The sequence below is a fragment of the Hipposideros armiger genome, unplaced genomic scaffold (genome assembly GCF_001890085.2).
Source record: "Hipposideros armiger isolate ML-2016 unplaced genomic scaffold, ASM189008v1 scaffold_272, whole genome shotgun sequence".
Classification (NCBI taxonomy): Eukaryota; Metazoa; Chordata; class Mammalia; order Chiroptera; family Hipposideridae; genus Hipposideros; species Hipposideros armiger.
In genome coordinates this window covers 618,727-644,695 of record NW_017731622.1, presented here as the reverse complement: position 1 = coordinate 644,695, position 25,969 = coordinate 618,727, and the positions used below count along the sequence as shown (strand labels likewise).

General features: G+C 42.7%; 1 protein-coding gene across 40 annotated transcripts in view; it reads left to right on the top strand.

Moving 5' to 3' along the window:
- KCNMA1 (potassium calcium-activated channel subfamily M alpha 1) overlaps positions 1-25,969 on the top strand; it is a 744,819-nt gene that overhangs the window by 560,631 nt on the left and 158,219 nt on the right. For all 40 annotated transcript variants that reach the window (XM_019657024.1, XM_019657023.1, XM_019657013.1 and 37 more), the window contains exons 15-16: positions 12,173-12,282; positions 24,349-24,417. In XM_019657024.1, the coding sequence (XP_019512569.1) occupies positions 12,173-12,282; positions 24,349-24,417 (179 nt within the window). The remainder of the gene's footprint in view (positions 1-12,172; positions 12,283-24,348; positions 24,418-25,969) is intronic.

Below are 25,969 nucleotides of genomic sequence, written 5' to 3'. Positions count from 1 at the left end.
CCCCTTTCAGAAATCAGGTTAAGTATTAGACTTGGTCATCCAAAGATATTAGAAGGCATTTCCCTATTTACATATATCCATGGAACCCTGTGTTATCCTGATTGGCAAGCACAGCCCTCACCTTCCCTGAGCTCCCTCACTTGTGTGAGGACAGTTGTGTAGCTGTGCAGGGGGCACAAGGATGAAGTAGGGGGAGAGTCGTCAGACTGATTTAGGACATGATGTGTTGCAAGACCTTGGACTGCTCATTCAGCCTTTCTGAAATTCATATTTATCCACTCTAAAAAGGGGAAGAGCCCAGAGGATTGTTGGAAAGTTTACCAGTGCATAAAAAACACCTAACCACCTCCTTCCTTTTTAGGATTGTGTGGTACTGTTTGGGTTTCTATTTGCGATGAGACTTGAGACTGGGTTAGGATTGGGTCACTGATGGGAGGAGCTAGAGGGCCGAACATAATATAAAACCATTCTCCAGGGTGGCTTAAAGGCATCCCTCCAATTTGCTTACAATTTTGTGTTGTCGACATCTTTGTAAATGACTGATGTTGGGGGAGGTTCCTGGCTCAGTGGTGAGATAGATTAGCAGAATTTTCTGCTTGAATACATTTTCTAGGGCAGCAGCATTGTTCACCAGCCTAAGTGACACTGGTTCCTTCAACTCCCTCAACCTCTCTGTCAACAGCCCCCCTCTCTCTGAGTTAGAAGATTTTATCTGCATGTATGAGTGAAAGCTGGGTGCATCTGTCTTGCTTCTCCCAAGCCTCTGCAGTGAATGGAAATGCTCTAATTATTCTTTCTCATGTATAATGAAAGCCCAACTGGCAAGTACAGCCTTGCCCAAGATGGGGCCCTGTGATGGCAGTGACTAGGAGAAGAGCTATATGCTAGAATGAGTTATCTGTGGAGAGCTCAGAGCAGCAACCTCCTGCGTCCTGCCTGGAGGATTGACTATCGTCTTGAACTTGCTCATGGCACCAGTAGGCATAGGGACAGAGTGACCTCTTCCTGCCCATACAGGATCATCATAAGTCCCCTCTTTCTTCTCATCTTATACCAACTGCAGGATGAGGTCCTGCCTGGCAGTTTTCTGGGAATACTGCACTATTACAAGTGCTAAAATGTTCCTAAAAATGCAACAAGAAGAGGAAAAGTGTGCCTTCCAGAACTCTTCTCAGGAGGCATGTGGTTGGAAGGAATGTGTTAGTCGACTATTTAGGAAGGGAAGGATGGGTTCCCATCTCCCAAGAGCCATGTTCAAGTACCAACAGATATTTTCTAACTTGCCTTCTAAAAGGGATGAATCCACTTAACTGCAGGCTTTTCTTTTGCTGAGGGGAGTGTGTAAAACTGGTGCCAGAATTGAATTGCCGAGGGCACTAGAGGCTGAAGGCTCTTACCAGTGGTCATTCTTCTCTCTTATTTCCCCACCCAGTGCTCAGCCTCTCCTCCAAATACAAGTTGAACAAGTATTTTTTTAAAAAATAATGTTTGAAACAGCACCAATTTATTAGCATGCCTATCCTGTGGATCAAGGGTGTGTCAGGTAGTCAGTCAGTTCAGTCAGTCTGGGAGGCAAGGCTGTAAACAGGGAGCAAAGCTATTTGCTAGGAAGGATGATGAGGGATAGAGTAGAGTGTAGGGAGTCCCCAGGTAAGGGGTGTGGGGAAGAGTTAAGACCAGGGACTGGAAGGAGCTAATCCAATCTACCCATCAGGGTCTTGCCAGCTCAGGGCTCCTTTCAGAAAGCCAAGCTAAGTCTTTCTACATCGTTTTACAGGTGCTGTCCACACATGACCCTTCTTCTATTTTAGGAGAACATAATTTCCTCCAAATACCTAGCCTCATCATATCTATTCAGAGTGAACTTGCTGGCCCCTAGAAAAGGCAGAGGGTAGGAATGACCTCCAAAGAACACTGCTATCTTTTGGGGACAAACTTAGGCTGCTTAGGTTTTCTCTTCAGTCCAAAGATCGGTGATGTTCCAGGCATTTCTAGCAGTAGCTAAGCTATAGGAAACCATGAATCATAGGCCCAGCATTTAACTGGCCTATGTTTCTTTCTGTGAACAGTAAAGATGTCTTCATCATCACCATCACCACCATCACCATCATCACCATCACTATCATCATTACTTAAAATGATAGCTGACATTTAGAGAACATCTAGAGGGTAAACACACAATAAAAGCCATCTTTTAGTGTGATGAAACCACAAGAGCCCTTGACACATAGGGAGCACTCAGTATTAGCTATTTGCCAGGCACTATGTTAATTAAGCACTTTACCTGCATTACCTCATCTCAACTGCCTTCCTAGGAGGTCAGCATTATTATTGCTGTCATTTTGCTGGTGAGGTGATTGAGGCTTGCAGAGGTTATACAGCTTGGCCCAGGGGTGCTCGGTGAGGCTGGGATTTGAACCCAGAGCCTGAGTTGCTTCAGTACTTCCTGCATTGCTACTGCACTCAGGATCCTGGCGCCCCTTAGAAGGAAACTGCGAAGCCCAGCTAAATACCTCAGCAATTTATAGGCTGCCCACTCTCAGTTTCTGAACCAAATGTCTTTTTGATGAGGCCTAAAATTCACTCTAGGATGCAGCAGAGGGGAATTTCTGAAATCATTTCTAACTTGCTGTGAAAATATTCTCTAGCTGGCAAGAGATTTTCCAGATAACAATGAATACACAATAAAGCGGGTGCTTCTGCCTTGGATACCTGGCTCAAAAATAACCCATTTGGCTTTCCCAATCACCCTGATACCTAAAACCAGCAGAATTTATGCTTGCGGCTGGAATGGCTCTGTTCAGCCAGAAAGCAAAAGTTTATGGCTAAACCCTTTGCTCTGAAATGAAATCTAGTCTCTTTGGCTCGACTTTATTAGGCCGTATTGTACAGCGATAGGAGACATAAGTATCCAGAATCTGCTGTCACTGAAATGGGACTGAGTTGGCAAGCATTTCTGTCCTCACACTCAACACTGTGTCCTAAAATGGATAAGGTGAATAGAAATTAGGGATACGAATCAGGGCCATTTTTCTGAAACTTTATTTTTAATTGAATTAAGTATAGCCACATCACTGTTCTCTCTTTACACTGCCCGCATTGAAATGGAGACTAAGCTATCACTGGGGTCACTAAGCGATACTGAGAGACTAGATAAATCTGGAACCCTGGAATATTGTTTAGACTAATTACCATGGCAACCAAACACTTATGAGTACCATTTTGTGCTTAATTATCTATAAGCTTTCTCTGTAACGGGCTCCAATATTTAGTGACACTCATGTCTAACTCACATCCCTAACTCTTTTTCAGCTCTAACTCACATCCTTTGGCTGTGATTGGTTTTCCTTAATATCTGGTCCACAATGGCATGATGGAGAATACTTGTTTCCCGTTCTTCACTGTTTCAGGAATAGCTGCTTGTGACTCACAGTGTGGTTTATGTTTGGGCAGCATCAGTGTTGTCTGGGAGCTTGTCAGAAATGCAGAATTTTAGACTCCACCCCAGGACTACGGCACCAGAAACTGGTTTTACTCAGACTCTTGGGTGATTCACATGCACATCGGAGTTTGGGAAGCACTGGGCTCAGAGCGTCGAAGACTTTTGCTCAGTAAGCCCTAAGACGCGCTCACTGGTGAGACACTATCCCAAGTGTTAACAGCAGTGGATGCAGTGGGGTTCTCATCAAACTGTCTAAAATATCGATGATTCTGCTAAGGCACAGGCAACTCTAGTGGTCAGTCTCATCAAAAGCATGCTGATTCAAATGCTTTTCTAACTCCTTTCATCTTCTCCCAGTTACAGATGAATGAATGAATGAATGAATGAATGATCAACCAACAGTTGTTTTTGGCCTCAATTTTGGAATTTAGAAGTAATAGAATTGCCAAATATAGTCTTTGCTGGGCTCAGTCTATTTCCTTTTGCATTGTTTTTGATTCTAATGTTGATTCACTGGAAACACTGGTATTCAAAAAGTGAAGACAAGGAGAAGATGGAGGGTGGGTTCCCTAGGGAACACAGCAGAGTCATGAGACAAGGGAAGAAAGGGGCCTCCTTTCTGCAGGGATGACTGGGGGACTCCTAGCTAGCAGGAGCAAGGACTTCAGTTACATTGGGAGGATACACCAGTTCCTGAGAGTTGCTTCTTTCAAATCCAAGCCTCCAAGTGACTGCATTTTGAATTTAGAAAACCATAAGCCACTTGCTAAGTACTCCAAAGATGTCCTGTGATGACAACATTTCCCAGAAAAATATTGCTCACAGAAGGAAGTGTTCTGGGAAGTTTAAAAAGGACCCAATTATATGTGCTCCCATTAGATCTCAAGAATGAAGAATTTTCAGCATTTGGAGGCAGAATTGGTTCATTTCATGGTCTGACACTAAATGCTACAAAAGTGCTTGCTTTAGATTAGATGCCTAGAAAAGCTGTCCTTGTTTTTTGTGTCTCTTTCTCTAGTTTTGTTTTGCTTAGTTCAGTTTAACAAATATTAATTAAGCACCTCTTATAAGCACCTTATTAGGTACTATGCTGCTTGTTCTAGAAGATACAAAGTTGAATGCATAAGGGAAGGGCTCATGTTCCAAGTTCTACTTTATTGTAGCTTTTGTCAGTTGTTGGAAGACTCGATGGTATGACGGTAGCTCATGATAACTGACATACGCTGACTGCTTATTATGGGCTAGGTAGATCTAAGCATTCTGTATAGATCATGTCATTCAGCCTTCCCATCTTCTCTAGAGGTGGGCATTAGGGTTCCCATTAAGGCAAGGCAGAGCACATCGAGGTGGGGAAATGAGGAAAGGCCTCAGCAGTGCGTTGGCAAGTGATGTGAACTTTTAGGAAGCGCTGGATTTTGACAACTGAAAATGGCCACAGAGAGATATATTTCTCTGTGAGACATAGATATATTTCTGACAGAAGCATCAAGGGAAACAAAGTGGTGGGGAAGTCAGGGAGAGGATGTTTGTATGTTAGCAGTGCCCATCTCCATGAGCTGTTCCTTAAAATAAGAGGTTTTGTGACTAAATACCATGTTTCCCCCTTGGAGATTTATAATTCATGTTAACATGGTAAATACTCTAAGCATCGCCCTAAATGAACCCCCTTTTGTTGAATCCAGTGCTTCCCAAATTTATTTCATTCATTCAACTAATATTATTTAGCTGCTGCTATGAACCATGCACTGTTCCAGAAACTGAAGATTCAGATAAAATGTTCTGCCTTCAAAAGATCCTACATTCGAATGGGGTGAACCCTAGAACCCCCTTACCCTCTTATGTTTAAGGTAATACCTGTTAGTAAGTTCTGTTGAGCTTACTCTGGAAAATCTTGGTTGAAAAAAGTTGTGCTTTACTGAAACTTGGAGGAAATTGTGGGAAGTTAGGTTTCTAAGTTAGACTGGGACCAGCATACCCGCAGGTGCCGTCCATGGAGGGGTCTGCAAACTGTTTGCTACTCATCCACCAAGAGCTAAGTACAGAAAACGGGAGTAAATGCTTACCAACTTTTAAAGCAATTTGATAGGTTAACTCTAATATTGAGAATTTTGGACTTGCTCTTTGCATGTCTTGTCTTTTCATTTCTTTCTTTGTTTTCATTCATTTCTGTTAGATTTTGCAGATATGTGTGAGTCTGTGAAAGAATGAATATTAGAAATAAAAACAAAGCCATGGTCCCTCGCCTCACGTGGGTTGAGAAGCTCTGTCCTAGAAAATCCCGTATCTGGGGGCTGAATTGTCCTCGGAGGGATCGCTGGGCAGGCAGGTGTCTGCTTGAGAACATTTACTTCCTGTGCCCCCCGCACCCAGATCAGAATTATTTTTAGTGGTTATTCTCAGAACCTTATTATTTGAAGCACAAATGAAGATGTTCTTAACTATTAGCAAGATTGCAAAACCAAAGTCCTAGTTGGATAGATAGTGACTAGGCCAATCTTTAGAAAGGCCTGACATCTCTTAAGCATAAGCACCTTTTCTACATTGGAGAGAAAAATCAGTAGAGAGTAGAGAAACCTTCTACATATTGAAAAGTACCAATTTCCTGCCACATAGGTAACACTTTCTTAAATAATTTCTAAATAATAATTCTTTTTAAAAGTTCTCATATTACTCTTTCTGCTAACCCTTCCTTTACCTGTCCCTTTGACACTCTTGGTCTCTTCAGAAGTAATCTGAGCTGAGGTAACATAGTGGGGAAAATGCCATATATTCTAATGCTTTTGCATTTAATCGCTCTTTAAATACCTCATGTGGGCTAATTTCTTTTTTTTTTTTTTTCCCCATAATGCCTGATGGAAGAAATCCTATTTGATAGTCTGCAGCCCACTAGCCTGGGAATAATAGATCTGGCTCAAGTCCAACCTGAAATTTATCTTCGGAGTTGTTTATTTATTCGTTCAGTGCTGAAGCAACCAGTTATCTGGCATTCCATCAAATCCCAAATAATTTGTTTTAATTGACATTATCCTGGAGCCTTTGGAAAAATATGGGATCCTTTCATCCTGTCCTCACATTCTGGATAATGCAATCTGAAATAGGCCGTAATTGTGGAATGCCAAACTGCTATGGAGTCCCTGAGGTCCAGAGCTGCTCTTGAAAGGGCAGCTGACCTGAGTCCATATCTAAGAAGTACAACGCTGGTAGGCAATTTGGCATAGGAAGGAAATATATTCTGAAAAGGTAATTCATTCATTCCCCATTCATACATGGGGGACACCATTCATTCCCCATATCTTCTGCTTTTTTCCTTTGGTTTGAATTTCATCACCAGTTTCCTCAGAGAGCTGTGCAGTGAGGCATCCTGTGACCTGGCATCTGTGAGGATGTAACCTAGCAAGATTCAGATGTTTTGTTTTTTAATTCTATGAGTTGACTTTAGGGTTTATAATTATACTGAAGAATGTCGAGGCTAGGAAGGGGTGGGGGGAAAGAGATGGCCATGTGCCCATGGATAAAAACGGGGGCGAGTTTGTTAACATGGGAACTTATAAGGAAATAACGCAGGGAGAATCCAGGAAGCCCAATGATAAAGTCTTCTCAACACTCAGTCGTCCTTAACATCGTTCTTTCCAGCAAGAGATGCTCAGATACAACATTAAATCAGATGTTGCCCAGTGACAACGTACTGTTGAGGGATGCAGATAAATGACCCCACCTGTTTTAGTGACCGGCCCACACACACAGCAGCCCGTAAATGATGATTCCGTTTTCATAACTGTAGTCAAGGGCTTGACACATCCTGTGGGTTCTGTCTCTTTTTTTTTGTAGAAATAAATATGTTTTTATGGGATCTAAGAAACCTCGGCCAGTTCATGTCACCATGCTCTGTTTTAGACTGTCCCATTTTAGAGGACAGTGACAATGTATTGTGTAATTTATATGAACAAATATTCATTCAGATGTGGCTAATTCTTATTAAGCACTTTCATGATTTAAAACTGGATGATTTAAAGGAAGAATATTTACTGAGAATTCAGATAGATTTTTTAAAAATTGTAGATGTAAAAGCAACCTGCTGTTAGGCTAGCCTCCTACTCCCGGCTTTGGGCAGTGCTCGTGTGTATGTCATGACTCACCTCTTCTTATTACAGCTATTACCATAATGGTCATTGGTTTTTATAATTCCCTTTCAGTTCATTATTTTTGATGTGCACAATATCACATATATTTGGATGAAAACAGCGTACTTGTTTTCAATTAAATAAGGATTGGCATATGATAATCTTTGGAATTATTTACATGACTCCAGAGGTAGGGATGGACTTTTGCAAAATTATTTGGCTGCAATCGACACGGTTGTTCAGACTCTTTGCTGGGAAGAGAAATCATGGTGGTTGTAACATACCCCAGCCAGGAGGGTTGATTCTTCACATTCACCAGGCTGTTAGCATTAGAGAAACACAGTTTGACTCTAATCAGAAAAAGCTTAAAATGTAAAAGGTGTCATTACCGACTCACCACTAGTCACATATGCAGAACCTGGGATCAAGAAGGTGTTACTTCCCTCAGAGCCAAGGCTGATGGTTCCAGTTGGAAGGTACCTCTAATGGTGGAGCCATCGGCCCATGGATTGGCGTACAACCATTTACTTGGGGAGTGGAACAAGACCGGTTGAAAAATTAGGTAATCAAAGGTAGATAAATAAGACCACGAGAAGTGTGGGCGAGCTAGCCCAGTGGCTCAGTTCCCTTTTCTCCCTAAAGATACCGCGGGGATTTGATGAATAAGGACTCACAGCCCATCACCTGCGTGTCTGTGCAATGCTCTCTTCTGAAACAGCTGGAGTTTGATGTGACAGTCAGAGGAGAAGTTGCTGCCTCAGGAAATGCTTTGCCTTTGACGGATTGCTGAATGGGTGGCAAATTAATTTTGGCACCTTTCCCTAAGTCGTTTTGTTCCCATTCCTTCATTTTTCTGCTGGGAAGTACGTATTCCCATTACAGTTTAAAAAAAAAAATACGTTGACAACACAAATGTGGAGAACAGCATGTCCTATTTTCGGAAAGAGGCTGTAGGCTGGGATGGTTCCATTTTGTAGAACAGCAATGATGCCGTCATGCTCTGAGAGAGGCCCGGACTCTCCTCTCAGCTCGATTCATAATCAGTATTACTTCTCGCTGACCTCTCACAAAGCCATCAGCTCCAGGGTTTAGAATTTTGAGTCCTTTAGGAGCATCTGTTCTGATATTTCCCCTTGAGTACTTATATACAGCCAACCCTCCTGCCCCGACCCCCAAATCCTAGCACCTCTACTTCCCTATATATTCACATTGTCATCTCTAGCAAGAGGTATGCGTTATGGGTGGTGGTTAAGAGCATGAACTGAATCCTGTTTGTACTGCTAATTGGCTTTGTGACCTTCAGTGGGCTATTTAAACTCTCTGTGCCTCAGTTTTGTCATCTGCTAAAGGGGAATCATAGTGACAATAACTTGCTCCACCCTCTCTAGGTGTCTTTGTACACTATCGTTTTCTCTGTGTTAAGTACAAGTGTTTTAAACTCAATGTATTTTTTACACTTATTTTTCCTTTCCGAAGAATGCATGTCATAACTGCTGACAAAGATAAGAGGAATGTGCACCTTTGGTTTTTGCTTTTTGTTTACAATAAGTCAGAGATGTCATGCTTGAGACATGGAAAGGTAAACCTTAACCTTAATAAGAAGTGATCATCAAAGCCTTTGCCTTGGGATGAAGGCTGAGATTCTGCTGTTTTGGTTTGTGACACTAGTGTCATCAGTTTGGGTGCTTGCTTCCTGACTCCCCTGATGGGTCTGGCCTGTTTTTGTTGTTCTATCACAACTTGTCATTCCTGCCCTTAGGATTGAAGTCTCAGTAGTAATTAATTACTGTGTCTTCTGCTCTTGTGTTGTACATATGGGTTTTTAAAAACATTTAATTGTGGTAAAATACAATAACATAAAATTTACCACCTTAACCATTTTTAAGTGGTTTTTGGTGGTCTTTTTGTGGAGCATTTATCAGAAATCTGAAAAACATGTTGAGTTATCTGTATGGAAATAGTTTTAAAGACGTGGAAACCTTGAAGGGTTATGACAATACATTTCAACTCCTCAGCATTTATTCAGTCGGTTCAGTGTGACCATATCTAGCCTTGTAGATCCAGCTTGAGAATGTGCATATGGATGTGGAAGAGGCATTTTGCTATCTAGAAAAGTTTCAGTACATTTTTTCCAGCTTTTTGTCTTTCAGTCCTCAAGCATTTCAAATTAGCCACAAGGGCAAACTTGCAGAAAAAGGAATGTGGAAAAAATCAGTAAAAGTTAGATATATCTGGTCAGATATATATCTTAGCCAGATAGATCTGGTGCTTTTCTCAGCAAAGAGAAAAATACGGGAAAATAAATACCAGTTTAAATAGGATTTAATTAGTAATTAGAACTGTAAGTAATCAGTAAGTAATTCTAAGATACAGAATATGCTCAATAAGTATTTGCTGAATGAATAAATCAATGAAACAAACAATTTTTGCTAAGTTCAAGACAAACATGAATAATATTGTTATCCTATAAAGAATCTGTTTCTACTTATTTAAAAAGTTTAGTGATTAACCTACAATAAAACCTGGTCTAACGAGTAGTTCCATTAGGACATAGACGCAAGAAAATACCAACCATAACTAAAAGAAGCATATTAAAACCACGTTAGTTGAGGAATACCACCAGCAATCAGAAATAATTGAGCTAAAGTTTCATATTTTCATTATTTTTGAAAATCCATTGTAATATTTAAATGAGCAACATAAGGAACACATTATGAAAGGAATGTCTCTGCTAAAAGAATCGGTTCAATTCTTCTACTTCACAAGTACTATTTGCCCATAAAGCTCTACTATGAAGACATAATTGGCAATTCCTCATTTGGTATCCTCCTTACAAATAAAACAAATTATGATAATATAATGCCCCAAATATTCCATATTTCAAATTATTTACTAACACAGACTAGGCTTTCTTCAAATTACTTAGAATTAATGACCTTTGCTTACAAAGTCAAGCCTATCTTTTATTTGAAAAAAGTAGTTGAAATCTTATGATTTGAGGAAATTAAAAAGTTCATGCTTAGCTAAACACATTGCAGTTAATTTTTAAAATCATACAGTTTAGCAGTAGAAATGGTTGAGTGCCTGTTTTTTATTTTTTTTAAGACCCCACTCTGGGGAAGACCAATTTGTAGGTAAACAACCCATGCCCAGCAGCATTGCATAGCTAATGTCTAATATGTGGGAGTAGGTTAGAAGCAGCTCAAACTAATGAGGTTAACCCACATAATCTAATCACTCAGACTGAGTATAAAGCAGACAAATAGCACAGAATCAGTCAGGGAGCACTCAATTTATTTCTAAATGATTTTTGGTATTTCTATTCCAGAGTGTCGCCAAGTAGATGGTAGGTGTGCATGTCCCACTGCTTCCTAGCCTCTCTGGCATTGCATTTCCCCAGTTTAGTGACTATTGGGCCATAGGAAAGATGCCTTTTAATTCAGCATCAGCATAAGATGAGCCACTTCCTGTTGTCTGGGAAGCCCCCTTTCATCCCCCGCCTTTAATCAACCTCCAGTGGAGATGAACATGGGAGGCAGCTGCTTACAGATACCCAAGGGTTGCACAACTGGCCTGCCTGCCATGGGACTCTGTGAGATCCTCAAGCTCCCAGAGGGGCTAAGCATTCTGGTTCTTCACCTTATAATTTTTAAAGATTGACTCCAAGGTAAAATCCTTCCAGAAATGCCTAGCCTGAAGAGGGTCCTTAGGAAAACCAGTTGAACTTGATTAATTAGGAAAAAAACCCCAAAGCATTTTGATGAAAATTGGATTAAGACTACTTTGAAACCACATTTTACTTTTTGTGATATTCAAGGTGGGTTTCAAAAAATCTTTTTTTTTTCCAAAGTAGAAATGGATGTGTCATTTCATTGTAATATACATATACTCATTGTAAAAGACTTTATTCAGACAACACAGAAATCTATAGGGAAAAATTGTCATTCTACATCTCAGATATAACAACTGTTAATGTTTTGATATAAAGCTTTCTAGATTTTTCTGTGGCTTTACAAACATTCAGATACTGATACAATATTTTTTAAAAAGCAGGACCAGACTATACATACTATTTATTAATATGTGTTTTTACATAATTTCTATATGAACAGATATACATTTTCATCATAATTTTCAATTCTTCCCTTTATTCCATTGTGTAAAGGCACCGTTTATGGTTATTCCCAATTTTCCATGAGTAGAAAGGATGTTCTTATACATATGTCTTTATATACTTGTCTTCTTGTTTCTTTGCTCTGAATACTTACAATGGAATTGTCTAAAGAGTATTATAAATTTTGATAACAATTGTAAAATTAATCTCCAAAATAATTTACCTGCCCACCAATATCATGGTGAGTGCCAATGACTCCACACCCTTGGAAATCATACAGGGTTAAAGAGAAGTGGTGCTTCAGAGGTATTTATGGCCTATGAACTCAGGGTCATGGAGAGCCCCCTGTGGGTGATGTGGTTGTGTTCCCGGTTGCTGAGGTTCACCGTCACATAGCCAGTGCATTCACTTGTTTGAGAGATGTTAGAACTCAAGTTTTCCTTTTATAGCCTACTGTCGTACCTTAAACCCTCCTCTTTGGTTCTTCTCTTTTAGATTGAGGAAGACACGTGGCAAAAATACTACTTGGAAGGAGTCTCCAATGAAATGTACACAGAATATCTCTCCAGTGCCTTCGTGGGTCTGTCCTTCCCTACTGTTTGTGAGTAAGTGACCATCAACCATATGCTTTTTGGCTCTCAGAGATATTTACTGCACCTTTAGCAGGAAAGACACCCCACCTCTGCCCAGCAGACTTGGGACACTCGACAGTTACCGAGGGTGTCCTGTGTGCTCAGCCTTGTGTGATGAACGGGAAAGTGGGTCATTACATGGTCCCTGCCTTAGGCATTTCTGCTGGACCTGCGTTTTCTTTCAGTCCTGAGCATCTCAGGCTTGGATCCATCATTTGTACTAAATTATGAACTGCAGTTTTCCTGCATGTCTTGAATTATTCCCCTGTGATGTAGACACATTTATGAAGGGAGGCATGAACCCGTGTCTCTCTGGTTTTACCAGGGCAGAAACAAATCTTCCTAGCCCTTTGATGAAAGGAATTTTGATCTCTCTTTCAAATAATTCAGATCATACAGACATCAGAGAAGCCACTGTTCAAAGTGTGTCCGCGATTTGTTGAGGAAATGCAGAACCACATGTATCTGAAGGAGGCCTTGAAAAAGTCCTTAGCCATTTAGCCCTCAAGTGGACAACTGCCATGTTATAATAATAAGAAAGCTTAGCTTCTCCTGATATTGGCTTAGCAGGATACATTTGAGCAAGGGCAGCCCTGTCCCTCGAGGTAGAATGGGTGGTCACCTGACAGGTATGAGCTCAGGAGCCCTGGCCCCTAAGTCCTCCCACCATGACGATGCCTCAGACTCTTCACTTAGAATCTCAGATGTTGGGTTTAAGTCAAACAAGGGTGTTGTTACTTGTGAAACACAAACTCCCAGGGAATGCTGAGACATTCGGTCTGACCCATTGACACCTTAGCAAAGGATTTGATAAACTGGGTCTTACTGACAAAAACTGGGAAGAAAGAGTGGAACCTGGGAACCCATTGGGCTGAGGCAGAAAAGCTGTTCCCTTGAGCCATCTGCCCACACACCAAAACAACCTTCTGGAAAGGGAGGTCTGAGGACAGTTCTGGGGCTCTTGGGTTCCCCTGTCTCATAGTTTTCTGTTCTGTGCACAGCAGAGAGGGGCTGGAGCGCCTGGTAGCTTGGGGCTTACCTGGCGACGTCTGTCAGTGAACACAGCAGGTGCACTCTGTCTCTCCCTGGGCCCAGACCCCAAGCAATCCAAAATGGTTTGACTGTTTACTGAAATTTCTCACCCTGTCTCTAAGTGAAAGTTTAAATGCTAAATGGACTGGAAAAGTGAATAGGTAATTGATTCGGAAAGAGTTATTTTCTGAAAATGGATGCCCTCTTGTAACTCCCTTATGTTCCTGTCTTTGAAAGCTATTTCTCTCTCTGCCACAGAAAGAAGTTAACTATTCAGAGGCGTTGGGTCTTGAAACACTGAGGCTGTCCCTGGGGATTTTCTCCACCTTGGAGCGTGGCCTGCCTAGGATAGAAAGCCCAGGAGAACTCTGGGCTTACAATAGAAGCCGGTTCTATAAAAAGGCAGTTGAGGCCTCCTATATCTAATGAAGGGGTGGTATGGGCACACCGCGGACCTGCCAGTGCCTGGAGGGGTCCTATGGCATTGCGGACATTAGCAAGGAGTGTTCAAAGCCCCCTTCCTTGGTTGTTGGTTTTCCCTAGTTTGACTGGTGCTTGTATCTAACACATGTGCTCCCTTGAAAGCGTGCTTCCCCACTGCTTCTTTTATTCTGCTCCTGGGAACCAAATTGGTTCATAAGGCTGTTATGTTAACTTGTAGGGTTAGGACTGCTTTCCCTAGAAGCTGCAGCTGGGATGCCCAGAGTGTAAATCTGACTCACAGATTTGCCCTCTGTAGTATTTGATTTCTTAAAAGTTAGTTGCCAGCATTTCAAAATTGTGGTATTTCCCATAAAAACTAGAGTTCTGACCTTTCTTGAAAATCTGATGAGCCAACACTGGACCTGCATTTCTACTGAATGCAGACTGACCCCAGGTTGCTCTGAGGTGGTGATTAGTGTACGCCTTCCCTCCCTGATGCCTGACACCATGCCAGGTCTGCATTTCTATCCCAGGCTGCCCCCTGCACTGGTCAGCCTACCAACTGTGACCCATTGGGTGGTGTGAGGCTTCACTACCCATCCGAGCCAGCTCGAGAGCTGGACACTAGTGGCTGCTGTAAATATTTCCCTTGATTGAGTTTCGTGGTTAGAACATGTCCCAAGGAGAAGCAAATCCCTCAGGCACATCTTGTTGTCTGAGAATTTAGCATTTGTTCGGTACAGCTTCTGGAATACAATCAAACAACAACAGAAAATTCTGATGTGAATGAGAATGCGTTCAACTTAGTGCTTTATTCGTTTAACACAATGATGCAGCAGAGGTAGAAATCATCAATAAAGCAAGGACATTTAATGAGATTTAGGGACATCCCCAAACATTGAAGCTCTCCTCAAGCATTTGATTATCTGGAGGCTTAATTATCTGTGTTTTCTACTTTAAATTAAAGAAAAGCCATAACTCAAAGTTACCAGCAGTTTAATGATAACACTCTTCAATTCAGGTTAATTAAAGCACAGCCGTAATTAGAGTGTAGTGTTGTATATCACCAGGCTGGCACATAAGTATTTTCATTACAGTAAGAATTGGCTATTCAATTTCAAGATGACATAAAGGATGCCAAAATATATTTTAAGCTGGTTCATGTAGACAAAAAAGAATTGGGGAATATTCTGGGTGTAATAAAGCACAGATAAAATATACAGATTTGCAGAGCAGTTTCTGTAATTATGCACTACATTAAAACAATATGCAGCCCATAACATCTCATTGCATGAAAAGAAATAAATTTGCTCTACCCCTGGGCTGGCAGAATGGCCCCTTGCAGGGTGGGATCATGCACCAGAGAGCTTGGAGTTTTCTTAGAAGCTGGGAAAGTCATTCTGTGACAAGACGAGGGGGCAGGATAAATAGGTAAAATTTGAGGTCTTTTCCCAAGAGAACAGAATGGGGGAGGGAGAGAGGCAGGAGGGGAAAAAGCCCCCGTGCCCAAGGCAAGCTTTTCAAAAATTGCAGGCAGAGATATGCCCTCTCTTGCCCAACGGACGTGCACACCAGCTATGTATTTTGACCTCCTTGCACCAGCATTTTGGCTTCATCGCCTATCTCACCAGAAGATGTTTTGTTCCAAAAACAGTAGCTAATTTAGATAAAATGAAGCATTTCTAAATATTTTGTTTACATTTTCTTATTTAAGCCTCACAGCAATTCTGTGATGTTTGGATTGATATCACTGTCCCTGGTTTACAAATGAGGACAATGAGGCTCAGAGGATGTTGGTGCCTCTTCCCAAGCCGCCTAGCAGATAAATTACAGAACCAGTATCCACGCTGGGGCCTCTGCAATTGGGATTGGCGTGGAGTAGCTGCTAGCTGAAGTCTGGCTAATTAAGCATCTCCTGGGGAGCTTATTAAATGGAGAGGTTTCTCAGCTACATCTCCAGATTTTAATACTTGGGGTAAGGTCCCCAAAGCTGCATTTTCTACAAGTCAGGTGACTATCAACCCCATTCCTTCACAATGCTGGCTGGTGTACCCTCTTCTTATTCCTCACTTTGGGCACAGACACTGGAATATTTCTCTCTGGTTTTAGCCAAATCATAGAATCATGGATGGGCCACATCTTGAGAGCTGGTGTTAGGATTTGGATCTTCGGGTGAGCTTTTCTGCCATCATTCCTTCTCCATGTAGGGTATTCTGCAATCTTTGGGGATCTAGAAAGGAAATTGCACTCGAGCACGCTGGGCAAACCACTGACTGCTCTCCCCATATAGGAAGAAGACATGGGGTACTGAGCCATTTAATGCTCTTGGTTATATTTCCATCATGGGATCCACCAGGGATCATGAAAGCAATGTCAGGCTGGGGAGGACAGATAAGCACTCGGTGCAGAGACGCAGGGCAGAAACAAGGAAGTTCAGGATCAGCCCTCCGACGTCTTGGCTTTGGTAGAAGTCATGGTGGGTGTGTCCTGGGCCTTCCCCAGGATGCCCTTAGGGTGTTTTTTCAGGGCCAGCAACTCCTGAGCTTTTGCCCTTGGTTTTGCATAGCTGGCTTGCCCCTGGGTCTGTGTGGCTGTAAGATCAAGGCAAAGGAGCTTTGGGATCTGAAGGAGAGGGTGCCATCCACTGTTCTCTGAACACCAGCACACCGCCTGCCTCCTTTCCCTCCCACTCGCGCCTTCCTCAGCTGGTGACCATGGAGGGTGCAGATGGCTAGCGCCAAGCCTGCAGGAAGTGAGGAGCTGGGGTATGAGGCCATGTTTGCCACTAAAAAGCATCTTGTTTTTGAGGGATTCCCATAATAAGATGCTGAGTGATGTAATGGCATCTGAGCTATGGAATCACAAAGGCCAGGGCTCAAACCCCTGGATATGTGATTTGGGACACAATTTTTGGTTTCTGCGCACCTCCTCCCTTTGATAATTACCAGCTGCCTGACCTTGGACTTGGAGCTTCCCCCAAGTTTCTTCATCTCTGAAATAGGAATGCCATTACTTATCTCTCAGAACTAGCTAATGTCCTTTTCCCCCCTCTCTCACCTCTTCTCTTCCTATGACCCCTCTATCCTGCCTCATCAAATACAGAGTAAGCACCGAGAAAGGAAGAACTACACTGTGGCATTTTCAGGTTACATTTACTCCTCTTACCCTTTAGAAGATTTACCCTTTAGCCTTTGGTCAATTGAGTAGATATTTAATGAATGCAGGATATTTGTGCCAGGGTGCCATCTCTAGAGGTACCTGTAATTAGAGTTGCTCAAATATATAGGCACAGTAAAAGATGAATAAGAATACCTGTAAATGCCAAGTAAAGGATTCTGTGTCCCCACAGCAGCTGCCTTCTGAGAGTTTCCAGTCTGGCTAAGGAAAATATGCCCATCCTCAGGGAGGCCTAAGCACCTGTTGACAGGTATTTGATAGATGCAAACACCGAGGACAGATACTGAGCATTCCAGGGAGAGAGAGATTCCTGTAGGCTGGGGGTGACCAGGAGAGACTTCCTGGAAGAGATGGCCCTTGAACTGTGCCTTGTAAGGAGGTTGGATTCAGCGAGGGGATACAGAGGGAAGAGGGGATGCTAAGCAGTAGGGGATCAGGAGGCTGGGAGCCACACAGCACCACACCCAACTGTCTCAACACACAGGTCTCTCGGAGATTTTTCAACGAGAGCAAATTGGTTTCCCCTTTAGAGGAGGGAAGGAGACAAATCAGATTTCCTTTGACATGTGATGTTTTCAGGGGGAGACAGCGATAGTGTTTTTATCATGAGAACTAGCAAATGTGAGGATGGCCCCCACCTCTTATGTCCAGATAGGAACATGAGGGCCGAGGGGAGAGGAGGCACAGGTGGGAGGAAACCAGTTTCAGAGGTTCGGCTGCTTGAAGAACACTATGTTCCAGGGTCTGAACCTCACAGTGAGCGTATTAGTTAATCATTCATCACTTGCAAAATATAAAAGCTTAATTGTATCAGGTTTTACAGCTCGGAGGGGATTAGGACAAAAGATGTATTTAAACTGTAGTATGTCTCTTTCTGTCCCCCTGCAGCTTGATGGAACAGATAAAATTCAGGTCTGATGTGGGGCATTTAATGCCTGGGTAGCTTGGGGAACTCTGATCAGATTGTCACTGTGCTAAAGGGTAGGAGTTTGGCCCTTAATCCCTTGTACTTGCGTGGATACTTCTGTGCTGGTTTGAAGACAGTGTGGGGGCCAAGAATGGGAGGGTTCTCCATCCCTTCAGTTACTTGCATTCAGAAAAGCATGCTTTCATCCTGTGCTGCTTTTCATGGGCAGATCTTTCCAATGAAGCCACTGGAGGAAACTTAAAGTTGAAGACGGCCTAGAGAAAGCTGGGTCTCCTGCCCAGTGAAAACTACAGTTAGTTTTAGTTCTGTGACATTGTCAGTCTTTAGAGATAGACGTTTGAATTTGAACATTGAGCAGACAGAAGCTGGCAGACCTGACTGTTATATGATAAATTTATTTAGCCTGGCTACAGAAATGGGAGTTTCATGAGAATTTATGGAGAGGCTCAAGTCTCCACTTTAAAAATTATTTTTTCCTCAAAGAACTGGCCCTATTCATCCAATTATTGTATTTTGAGGGTCTTGCAATTAGGACTGAACATATATGAACACAGATAGGAATACAATATTTATGAATATTTCTACTACGGGGACCTGGAAGGTGACTAATAATCATTCTACATACTAGTGAATAAACCAGTGATCATAAAATCTATTAGAACCCTTAGTGGAAGGTTTCAGAGTCGGTGGCAGGTCTAGAATTCTCTACAGGAAGGGTCAGGGAGGCAGTCCAGTTGGAGATGGGATGGATGCTAGGGGCTTGATATTAACAATAATAGCAAAACTTTCTAAAATGCATTTATTCATATTTTACACAAATGCTAATTGTCCATAGCGAAGAATGGAATTATTTTTAAATTGAAGCATCTTAGGTTAGTGGAGATATTGAGAGAGAAGGAGGGAGGGAGGGAGGGAGGGGGAGAGAGAGAGAGAGAGAGAGAGAGAGAGAGAGAGAGAGAGAGAGAGAGCGCGAGCATGAGGGTAGGGCTGTTCTAAAACCTGCTCACTCCACCTCTGTCAAAGCCGTAGGGAAGTGCAATTGGAACATCTCCGTGAGCATTTTAAATCATAAATCACTTCCATTTTCTTGGTGCTGAGTCTTACAAATCCCGCTGTTTCAAATTTTCTCTAACTAGATGTTTCCATTTCGAGAGCCTATCATTTAAAATCAAGGCTCTGAACGGCGGATCTTTTTCATGCCAGCTCCTAGATCCTCAGGATCTTGTTCCCCACCGCCCAGTATTTACATCTGCACCTACTCTGATTACATGTGTCAGTCAGCCTGACATGCTCAGGGTCCCTCTGGACAACTGAAGAGGGGTTGGCACTTGGGGTGAGCTGGAATGGAAGGCACTGTGAGAGCTGCGTCTTCTGTCCTCATCCACCTCACTCCTGGGCGAGTCATTTTCAGCTGCCCCAAGCCCCATATTTGCATACTCTTCCTGAGCACATTAGAAGGTGCAAACTCTAGGACCGGTTTCTATGCTTAATTCACAGCAGCAAGCAATCTTTCTAGCTAAGGTGGCCGATTTAATGGCAAGCACAATTTATTTCCCTCTGGGTAGACAGAAACAGTTGGACTCTAATTCTTAAGAGCCTTTTCTCAGGAACATCTGGGTTGAAACTACTATAGTTAACAGATGATGCTGGCAGTTAAAAAAAAAAAGGCTTTGTATAATGTCGTTGTCAAATTTGGTAGACCTCTACTTAATAATTATCAAGAAAACAATCTTACTTGTTATTACAACAGTTTTATTGCAGATTGCTGGTTTAAGACCCTTTTGTGACAAGTGGCATTTTTTTCTTGGGGGAAAAAAAAAGTCATTTCTATTCCTCTGTAATTATTTTTGCAGCCAGCAACAACTTCCTGCATTGGACATATTGGGACATTTTATTTTAGAAACCGGGAATTAAATTCTTGCTAGCTTATGGCTGATTTCATCCTGTTTATCACATTGTGAAAGCGTCCTTGCTTCTTTCTTACACCCTACCTCACACTAGGCCTCCTTCCCACCCCCTCCCCCGTCCCATATACATTTAAACACTGTAGACTGAGTAAAACCATAGAACTACTATAAGGATTGGATGAGCAAAGCCCATTTTGCTTTACCAAAAAAGGGGTTTGAATGATGCAAGTAAATGTTTAATCTGAGGACATCAATTCTGGGTAGTCTGAAGGCACATTTTTGGGGGCAAACCCCTTGTAACAGGATTTGTAGAGGGTTCCAAGGAGAACCTGCTGTCTGTACCTTAGACTTGTGCTTACATGGTGGCATAGTGGGTCAAAGGCAAAAATTAGATTCCCAGAGCACACTGCTGCTATGATTTCCTTCTACACCCTTTTTTCTCCAATCTTCCTGCTTCTAATGAACAAGACAAGTTAAGAAGCATCTTGTTTCATGATTCTATACTCACTTAGAGCCTTCTCTGCCTAAATTGGACTTTCCTAGTATACCACTTTATCTCTTCTGTATTCCAGCAACTCATGAGGTTCTGCTCCCCATCCTTTCATATATTTATTTAATTAGCATGTATTGAAAGCTTATGCTTTGCACTTTGAAAAATGCCAGAGAGACAAAGCATGTGTCTTGCACTAAAAAAGTTGGGTCTAGAGAGCAGAGAGATGAGTAAATAAAGGATTACCACACAATACTACCCCCACTCCCTTATTTATTCATTTTGATCTGCTCTTCCACACTGGACCCCCCAACAGGGGCGGCACCCCTCCTGCAGCCTTAAGACCAGTACTCTGACATTGGTCAACTCTCTGTGGCATGATCTAACAGAAAACTGATTTTACATTGTTTCTAGTGTAAATTACAAGTTACTCAAGATTGGTATTTTGCAAACATCCAGATGATGCTCTTAGAGCAGGGATTAAAAACTTAGATGCCAGTAGAGGGCAGGCAGTTAGCAACCAAGAGTGAAGAGTGAGGAGGTTGGGGACAATAGGGAGTGGTGGGGACTGTGGCGCATTGGAGAGTGCATGTCCCATCCAGAGGGACAGGTGCTTCAAAGCTCCAATCCCTGTTAGCCATACAAAGTGTAGCTCCTGATTTATCAAGGAAAGCTGAAAAGCTGGTTTTTCTATGAAGTCACCTGTTGGTACCTAATTCCAGTTTTTTAAAAATGCTTTACTGACCAGACAGAACATGGCTGCATGTTGGGCTTCTGGCCACCCCTTAATTTCCTCCGCTTTTACAAGAAACATCTGTTCAGCACTCTGCATGGAGACTTGATTTCCACTTTTGTCATTCCTGCCTAAAAGTGGTTTAACCTTGGACAGATTACTTGATTTTGGCCTTTCGGTGTAAATGCCATTTACCTTAAGCAAGTCACTTTCCCATCTTTGGACCTCAGGTTGTCATCTGTATGAGAAGGGCAGGAGCAGCCGAGCTCAAAGGGCTTGAGTCTGAAAATCTGTGGTGTGGCACTGTTTGTGTAAATTACTTTGCTTATATCACTCTATCCCTCTTCTCTTCAACCCTTTGGCCAGGGAGCAAAGGCTTGTTTTGGGTCAAAGGGCTTCTTAAAAAGAGGCTTCTATAAAGCAAAATAGAATCGCCTTCAACAGGGATTTGAAAGTTATGAAAGAAGACCCAGAGATCTGCTGGCCCTCCCCTCCTGCTGGATTATGAATGTGCACCAGGCCACATAGATTTTATTGACTGTTCTGCATTAGAAATGCTCCTTTCTTTTTATATCTAGTTAGTAAGTAGAATTGTAGTAGCAAGCAAGACATAGTTTGTTATTCCTATGAAGTATTTCTTCTCTTCTCACCAGTAGGATCAGGTCGTTAAAGCAATTAAGATCCTTGATCCTGTGAACTCCCAGAATCCCACACTGAGGTGGTCATTGCTCATAGGGTATCAGCAAATTGGCCTCTTCGTGATCCGTGCTGAATTAACATCAGAATTCTCCTTGAGTTTTTGGCATTTAGCTGCTATTTACATTAGAAAGTGGTTACTTAATCTTAATAATTTGGTTCAACAAATATTGCATAAGCCATCTGATATTTTAAACAATTTAAGCTCCTGAAGTAATAGCCCCATAAAGGGTGCATGTTGGCGGTGCTCTCTGGGACATAAATTAAGAAGAGCATTTTCCCAGCTGTAGTTGGATACGTGGGTTGGTGTTTCGGAAAAATGCATAATCAGCACAAAACCCAGGTCATTAGAGTCTGCTGAAAGGAATCAGAAAACCTGCAAATCACAGCGAGAGCCCAAACACGCCTGGATGGAAGTGGTCCTTTGAAACCTGACTGTTGAAGGCAATATGGGGGACCATGCCCTCACGTGCAGGAATGAGCAAGTGCTCTTATTCCCACAAGAGAGCATGAGGCCTTCAGCAGCATTTTACCTGTAAGCATCACATCCACAAGTCCAGCACATCTGATTAGGGCACCTTGCTATTTAAAACCAACTCAGAGCTTCCCACTGCACTTGGAATCAGCTGCAGACTCCTTGCCATGGCCAGCAAAGTCTTCATGACCTCGCTCCTGCCTAGCTCCCTGACCCAGTCATCATCACACTCGACTTCGCTCACTCGGCTGCAGCTTTGATGGCCCTACTGCAGGTCCTCAAACAGCCCGAGTTCTTCTCTGCCTCAGGTCCCTTGCACTTGCTGTTTCTACTCCCTAGAATGCCCTTCTCCCAGATCCTCTCATTGCTTGCTTCTCCTCATCACGCTCCAGTGCTCTTTGCTTTAGCGTCACTTCTGAATGGTCTTCCTGGACCATCGCAGATGACGCACCTTCCCAGTTACTCTTTGTCCTCGTAGGTGTTTTAGTTTCTGCACAGTACTTGTCTTCATCCGGAAATGTATTATTTGTTCACTTGTATATTTGCTTATTGCCTATCTCTCCCAATACAAAAGAGGCTTCACTGGGGATGAAGATGTTACGTATCCTGTCGAGTACTAGCTGGGGACCTTGGCAAGTTACACGGCCTTTCTGAGCCTTACTTTCATCACCTTAAAATAGAGATATCAGTAGAAGTCTGAATAGCTGGGGTAATATCTCCCTCTCAGGGATACTATGGGGCTTAAATGAAGGCACCAAGGAAGGCCCTGGCCTGCGACCCAGCGCCTCCTCCACCTTCCTATGCTGGAGCTAAATAACCATCAACTCATTTCTCAATCTATCCGTCAACCAATCTTTTATTATCAAAAAGTCTTTAGAACATAAGTGATAATGCCCATTGTAGAAACACAATTATGTATATAATCCTTCTCTTGTGTATGTGAGCATTTATTTCTGAGTATATAAATATGTATTTTCACATAACTGTATCACATTATTTACACATTTGTATCTATAGAATATTATTTGTTGATCTTATACCTTGAAACTTTCTTCAAAATGTCATTTTGAATGCTTATATACACCATATTGGATCATACTTTATTTAACCATTGCCTTATTACTGGATACTGAAGTTGCTTTCAACTTTTTTACTCTATATAAATATTACTACCTTGATTTTTATGCACAAGTATTTTCCTGAGCCTTTTATTATTTTTTTTTAGAATTGAGCCCCAGTCAGTGGAAATCATTTACTGTGCTTGTCTGTATTGGTAGTTCCATTGACAGCACTATGGGGAATTCCAAATAAGTCCAAAACTCTTCAAGTTATGCTGGTGAGGGAGACACAGTTCAAACACATGAGGCCATAGGGAGCCGGCATAGCCCGTATCAGATGGACTAAAGGCTGGGCGATGTGGTTAGACAAAGTTCTGAGAACGGCAAGAAAATCAGAGGGCGGCAGTCGCCGGAAGACCTACACGGGAAGTTAGTTTTGATGTGGGCCTTGGAGAATGGGTCGGGAAGAGAGAAGACATTCCAGGAGGCAGCGTCTGCATCAGTGGAGGCATGGCGGCAGGAACGAGCCAGCCTCAAAGCAACCTGGGCTGCGGGCAAGGGCAGCGGGCAGATGAGGTGAGACAGCGTGGATGGAGCCAGGAGTGACAGGGCCGCAGTCATGAGCTGGGCAGTTACATGGAGGCTAAGGATTATTACCGTCATTCCGAGCACACAGGGGTCTGCTCGGAACAACAATATGAGCCATTTGTACAAAAGACCAAAATGGAATCCAAATAACAGGCCCAGCTGCTCCAAAGACCTACCCCCTCCTGCAGTTAACGTTTTACTACCCAAACGAGTCACTAATGAACCTGGCCCGGCATAAATCCCCAGGCACAAATTCCTGCTTGGGGTCTGTGTCTAGACATCCAGACCTGAGTGCAATTTGCCCTTTGAACATTCAGCGCCGTATCACTAGCGAGAAATCCGCTTTAATGGGGAAGATGGGAGGTGTAGCCCACAGCCTCCTCCCTTTGGCTGGGTGACTGTAGAACCATAGAAGGAGGGGCCCTTGGATAACGACGGCATTAGCTGATCGAAAGGCCGTCACAGTGTTTGTTATGGGGCTCTGGTTCTTCCGAAGCACTGACTGTGAGGTTTGTCTTCTGTCTCGTTGCAGGCTGTGTTTTGTGAAGCTCAAGCTCCTAATGATCGCCATTGAGTACAAGTCCGCCAACCGAGAGAGCCGGTAAGTTTGCTGTGACTCAGCATCCGGCGGATGTTTATGATGGTGAGAGTGCTCTGGGAACGTTTGGTCCACTTCGTCTTTCTTAGACGTTATTTATTTGCTTGGAACCCTGATGCAACACATCGCTGATCCTAGGACACATTTCAAGGCATGCTCAGCCAATGCCTAGAAACTGCCGTTTCTATCCCAGACCCGCCTGGCATCCTGAGTGTCACTGGGCAGAGCATTTCTCCAGGGGAAAAGGATGAGACATTCAAATCTCCATGCAATCGTGCCAACTTTCGTTTTTCACCCTGTCAGCCTTAAACCAGGGACAGACACTGTCCTATAACCCCTTTTCGCGGTTGTGAGCACAAAGCAGGTGGACTCTGGTGTCCTTCGCAGCAGGCATGGGGCAGAGCCATGATGCTCTCTTGATGGCCAAATTACAAGCAGCCTATTGTCTACCGTATGGGCTTCTCCCGGTGCAACCGAAGCCCAGGTGGCAGAATATCAGCTTCGTGTAAATCAGCCAGGAGAGCAGAGCTCAGGGGCAGGAGCCCTCTTTATTTATTTATTTTGTACTTAATTATGTGCAAATCAGGCTGATGAGGGACTGGGTCTGGTGGAAATAGATAACACCCCAGTCAATATATGAGTTCACACTGGAAAAGGGACGCATCACATTAACAAGGAATTTGGTTGATGGAATGCTGTATGTATTACAGATAAAATAGAGATGACTTTTGTCCCCCTACCTCAATGCTTATCGATACTTTTGGAAGAAAGAGAAGTCATTGAGAAAGCCTCAGGCTTTTGTCTTCTGAAATGACGTCCATGGTTTGTTCCCAGCTGTAGTCAGTGCATCTTCCTGTGGATGCCCAAGTGTAGAGTGCAGCTACCCTCCAACACACACCTTAATTACTGAGCGGAGTGAAGGGCGAGACGAGAAGATTCCTGCTAGCATCATTTAAGGAATTTTCATTATCCGGATGAATGACTCAATCAAGGCAGACTTCCAAATGTGCAATCTGTGCCTATGACCAAAAAAACACTGGATTGTAAGAACATCAATCCAGTGTTCTCTGTTACCTTAACCACCAGATCAGATTGTGCACAATCTGATTCAATGGTAAGCTATTTTGAAAATCCAAATCAACCAAAAGCAAGAAAAACATGGTAGATTTGGTGGCCATAGGGTAGAACATGGCCACAGCAATGAACAAATATGTAGGTAGATTTACTTTTTCCTTCCATGTTGGCAAAGTTAAGAATATTATTTGCAAAAAGCTGAGTGTCCTGGCTATTTGCTGTTCAACAGATAACATGGATGTTTCTGGGACTGCTGCTTGCCCATGTTGCTGCCAATAGTCGCCTGTACCTGTCTAGGGGAAAATGTGTATCCTGGGTTTTTGCAAATGATATTCTTTGTATTGCGAAGTCAGTAAATCTTTGTGGAATTCAGCATTCCCTCTTTATCACTTCTGTGCATCTCTCAAAAAAGTGTCATGACGCTCCACCGTTCTGGCATAATTTCATGGCAGGTGACTGTACCCGGAATGAACCTTGACCA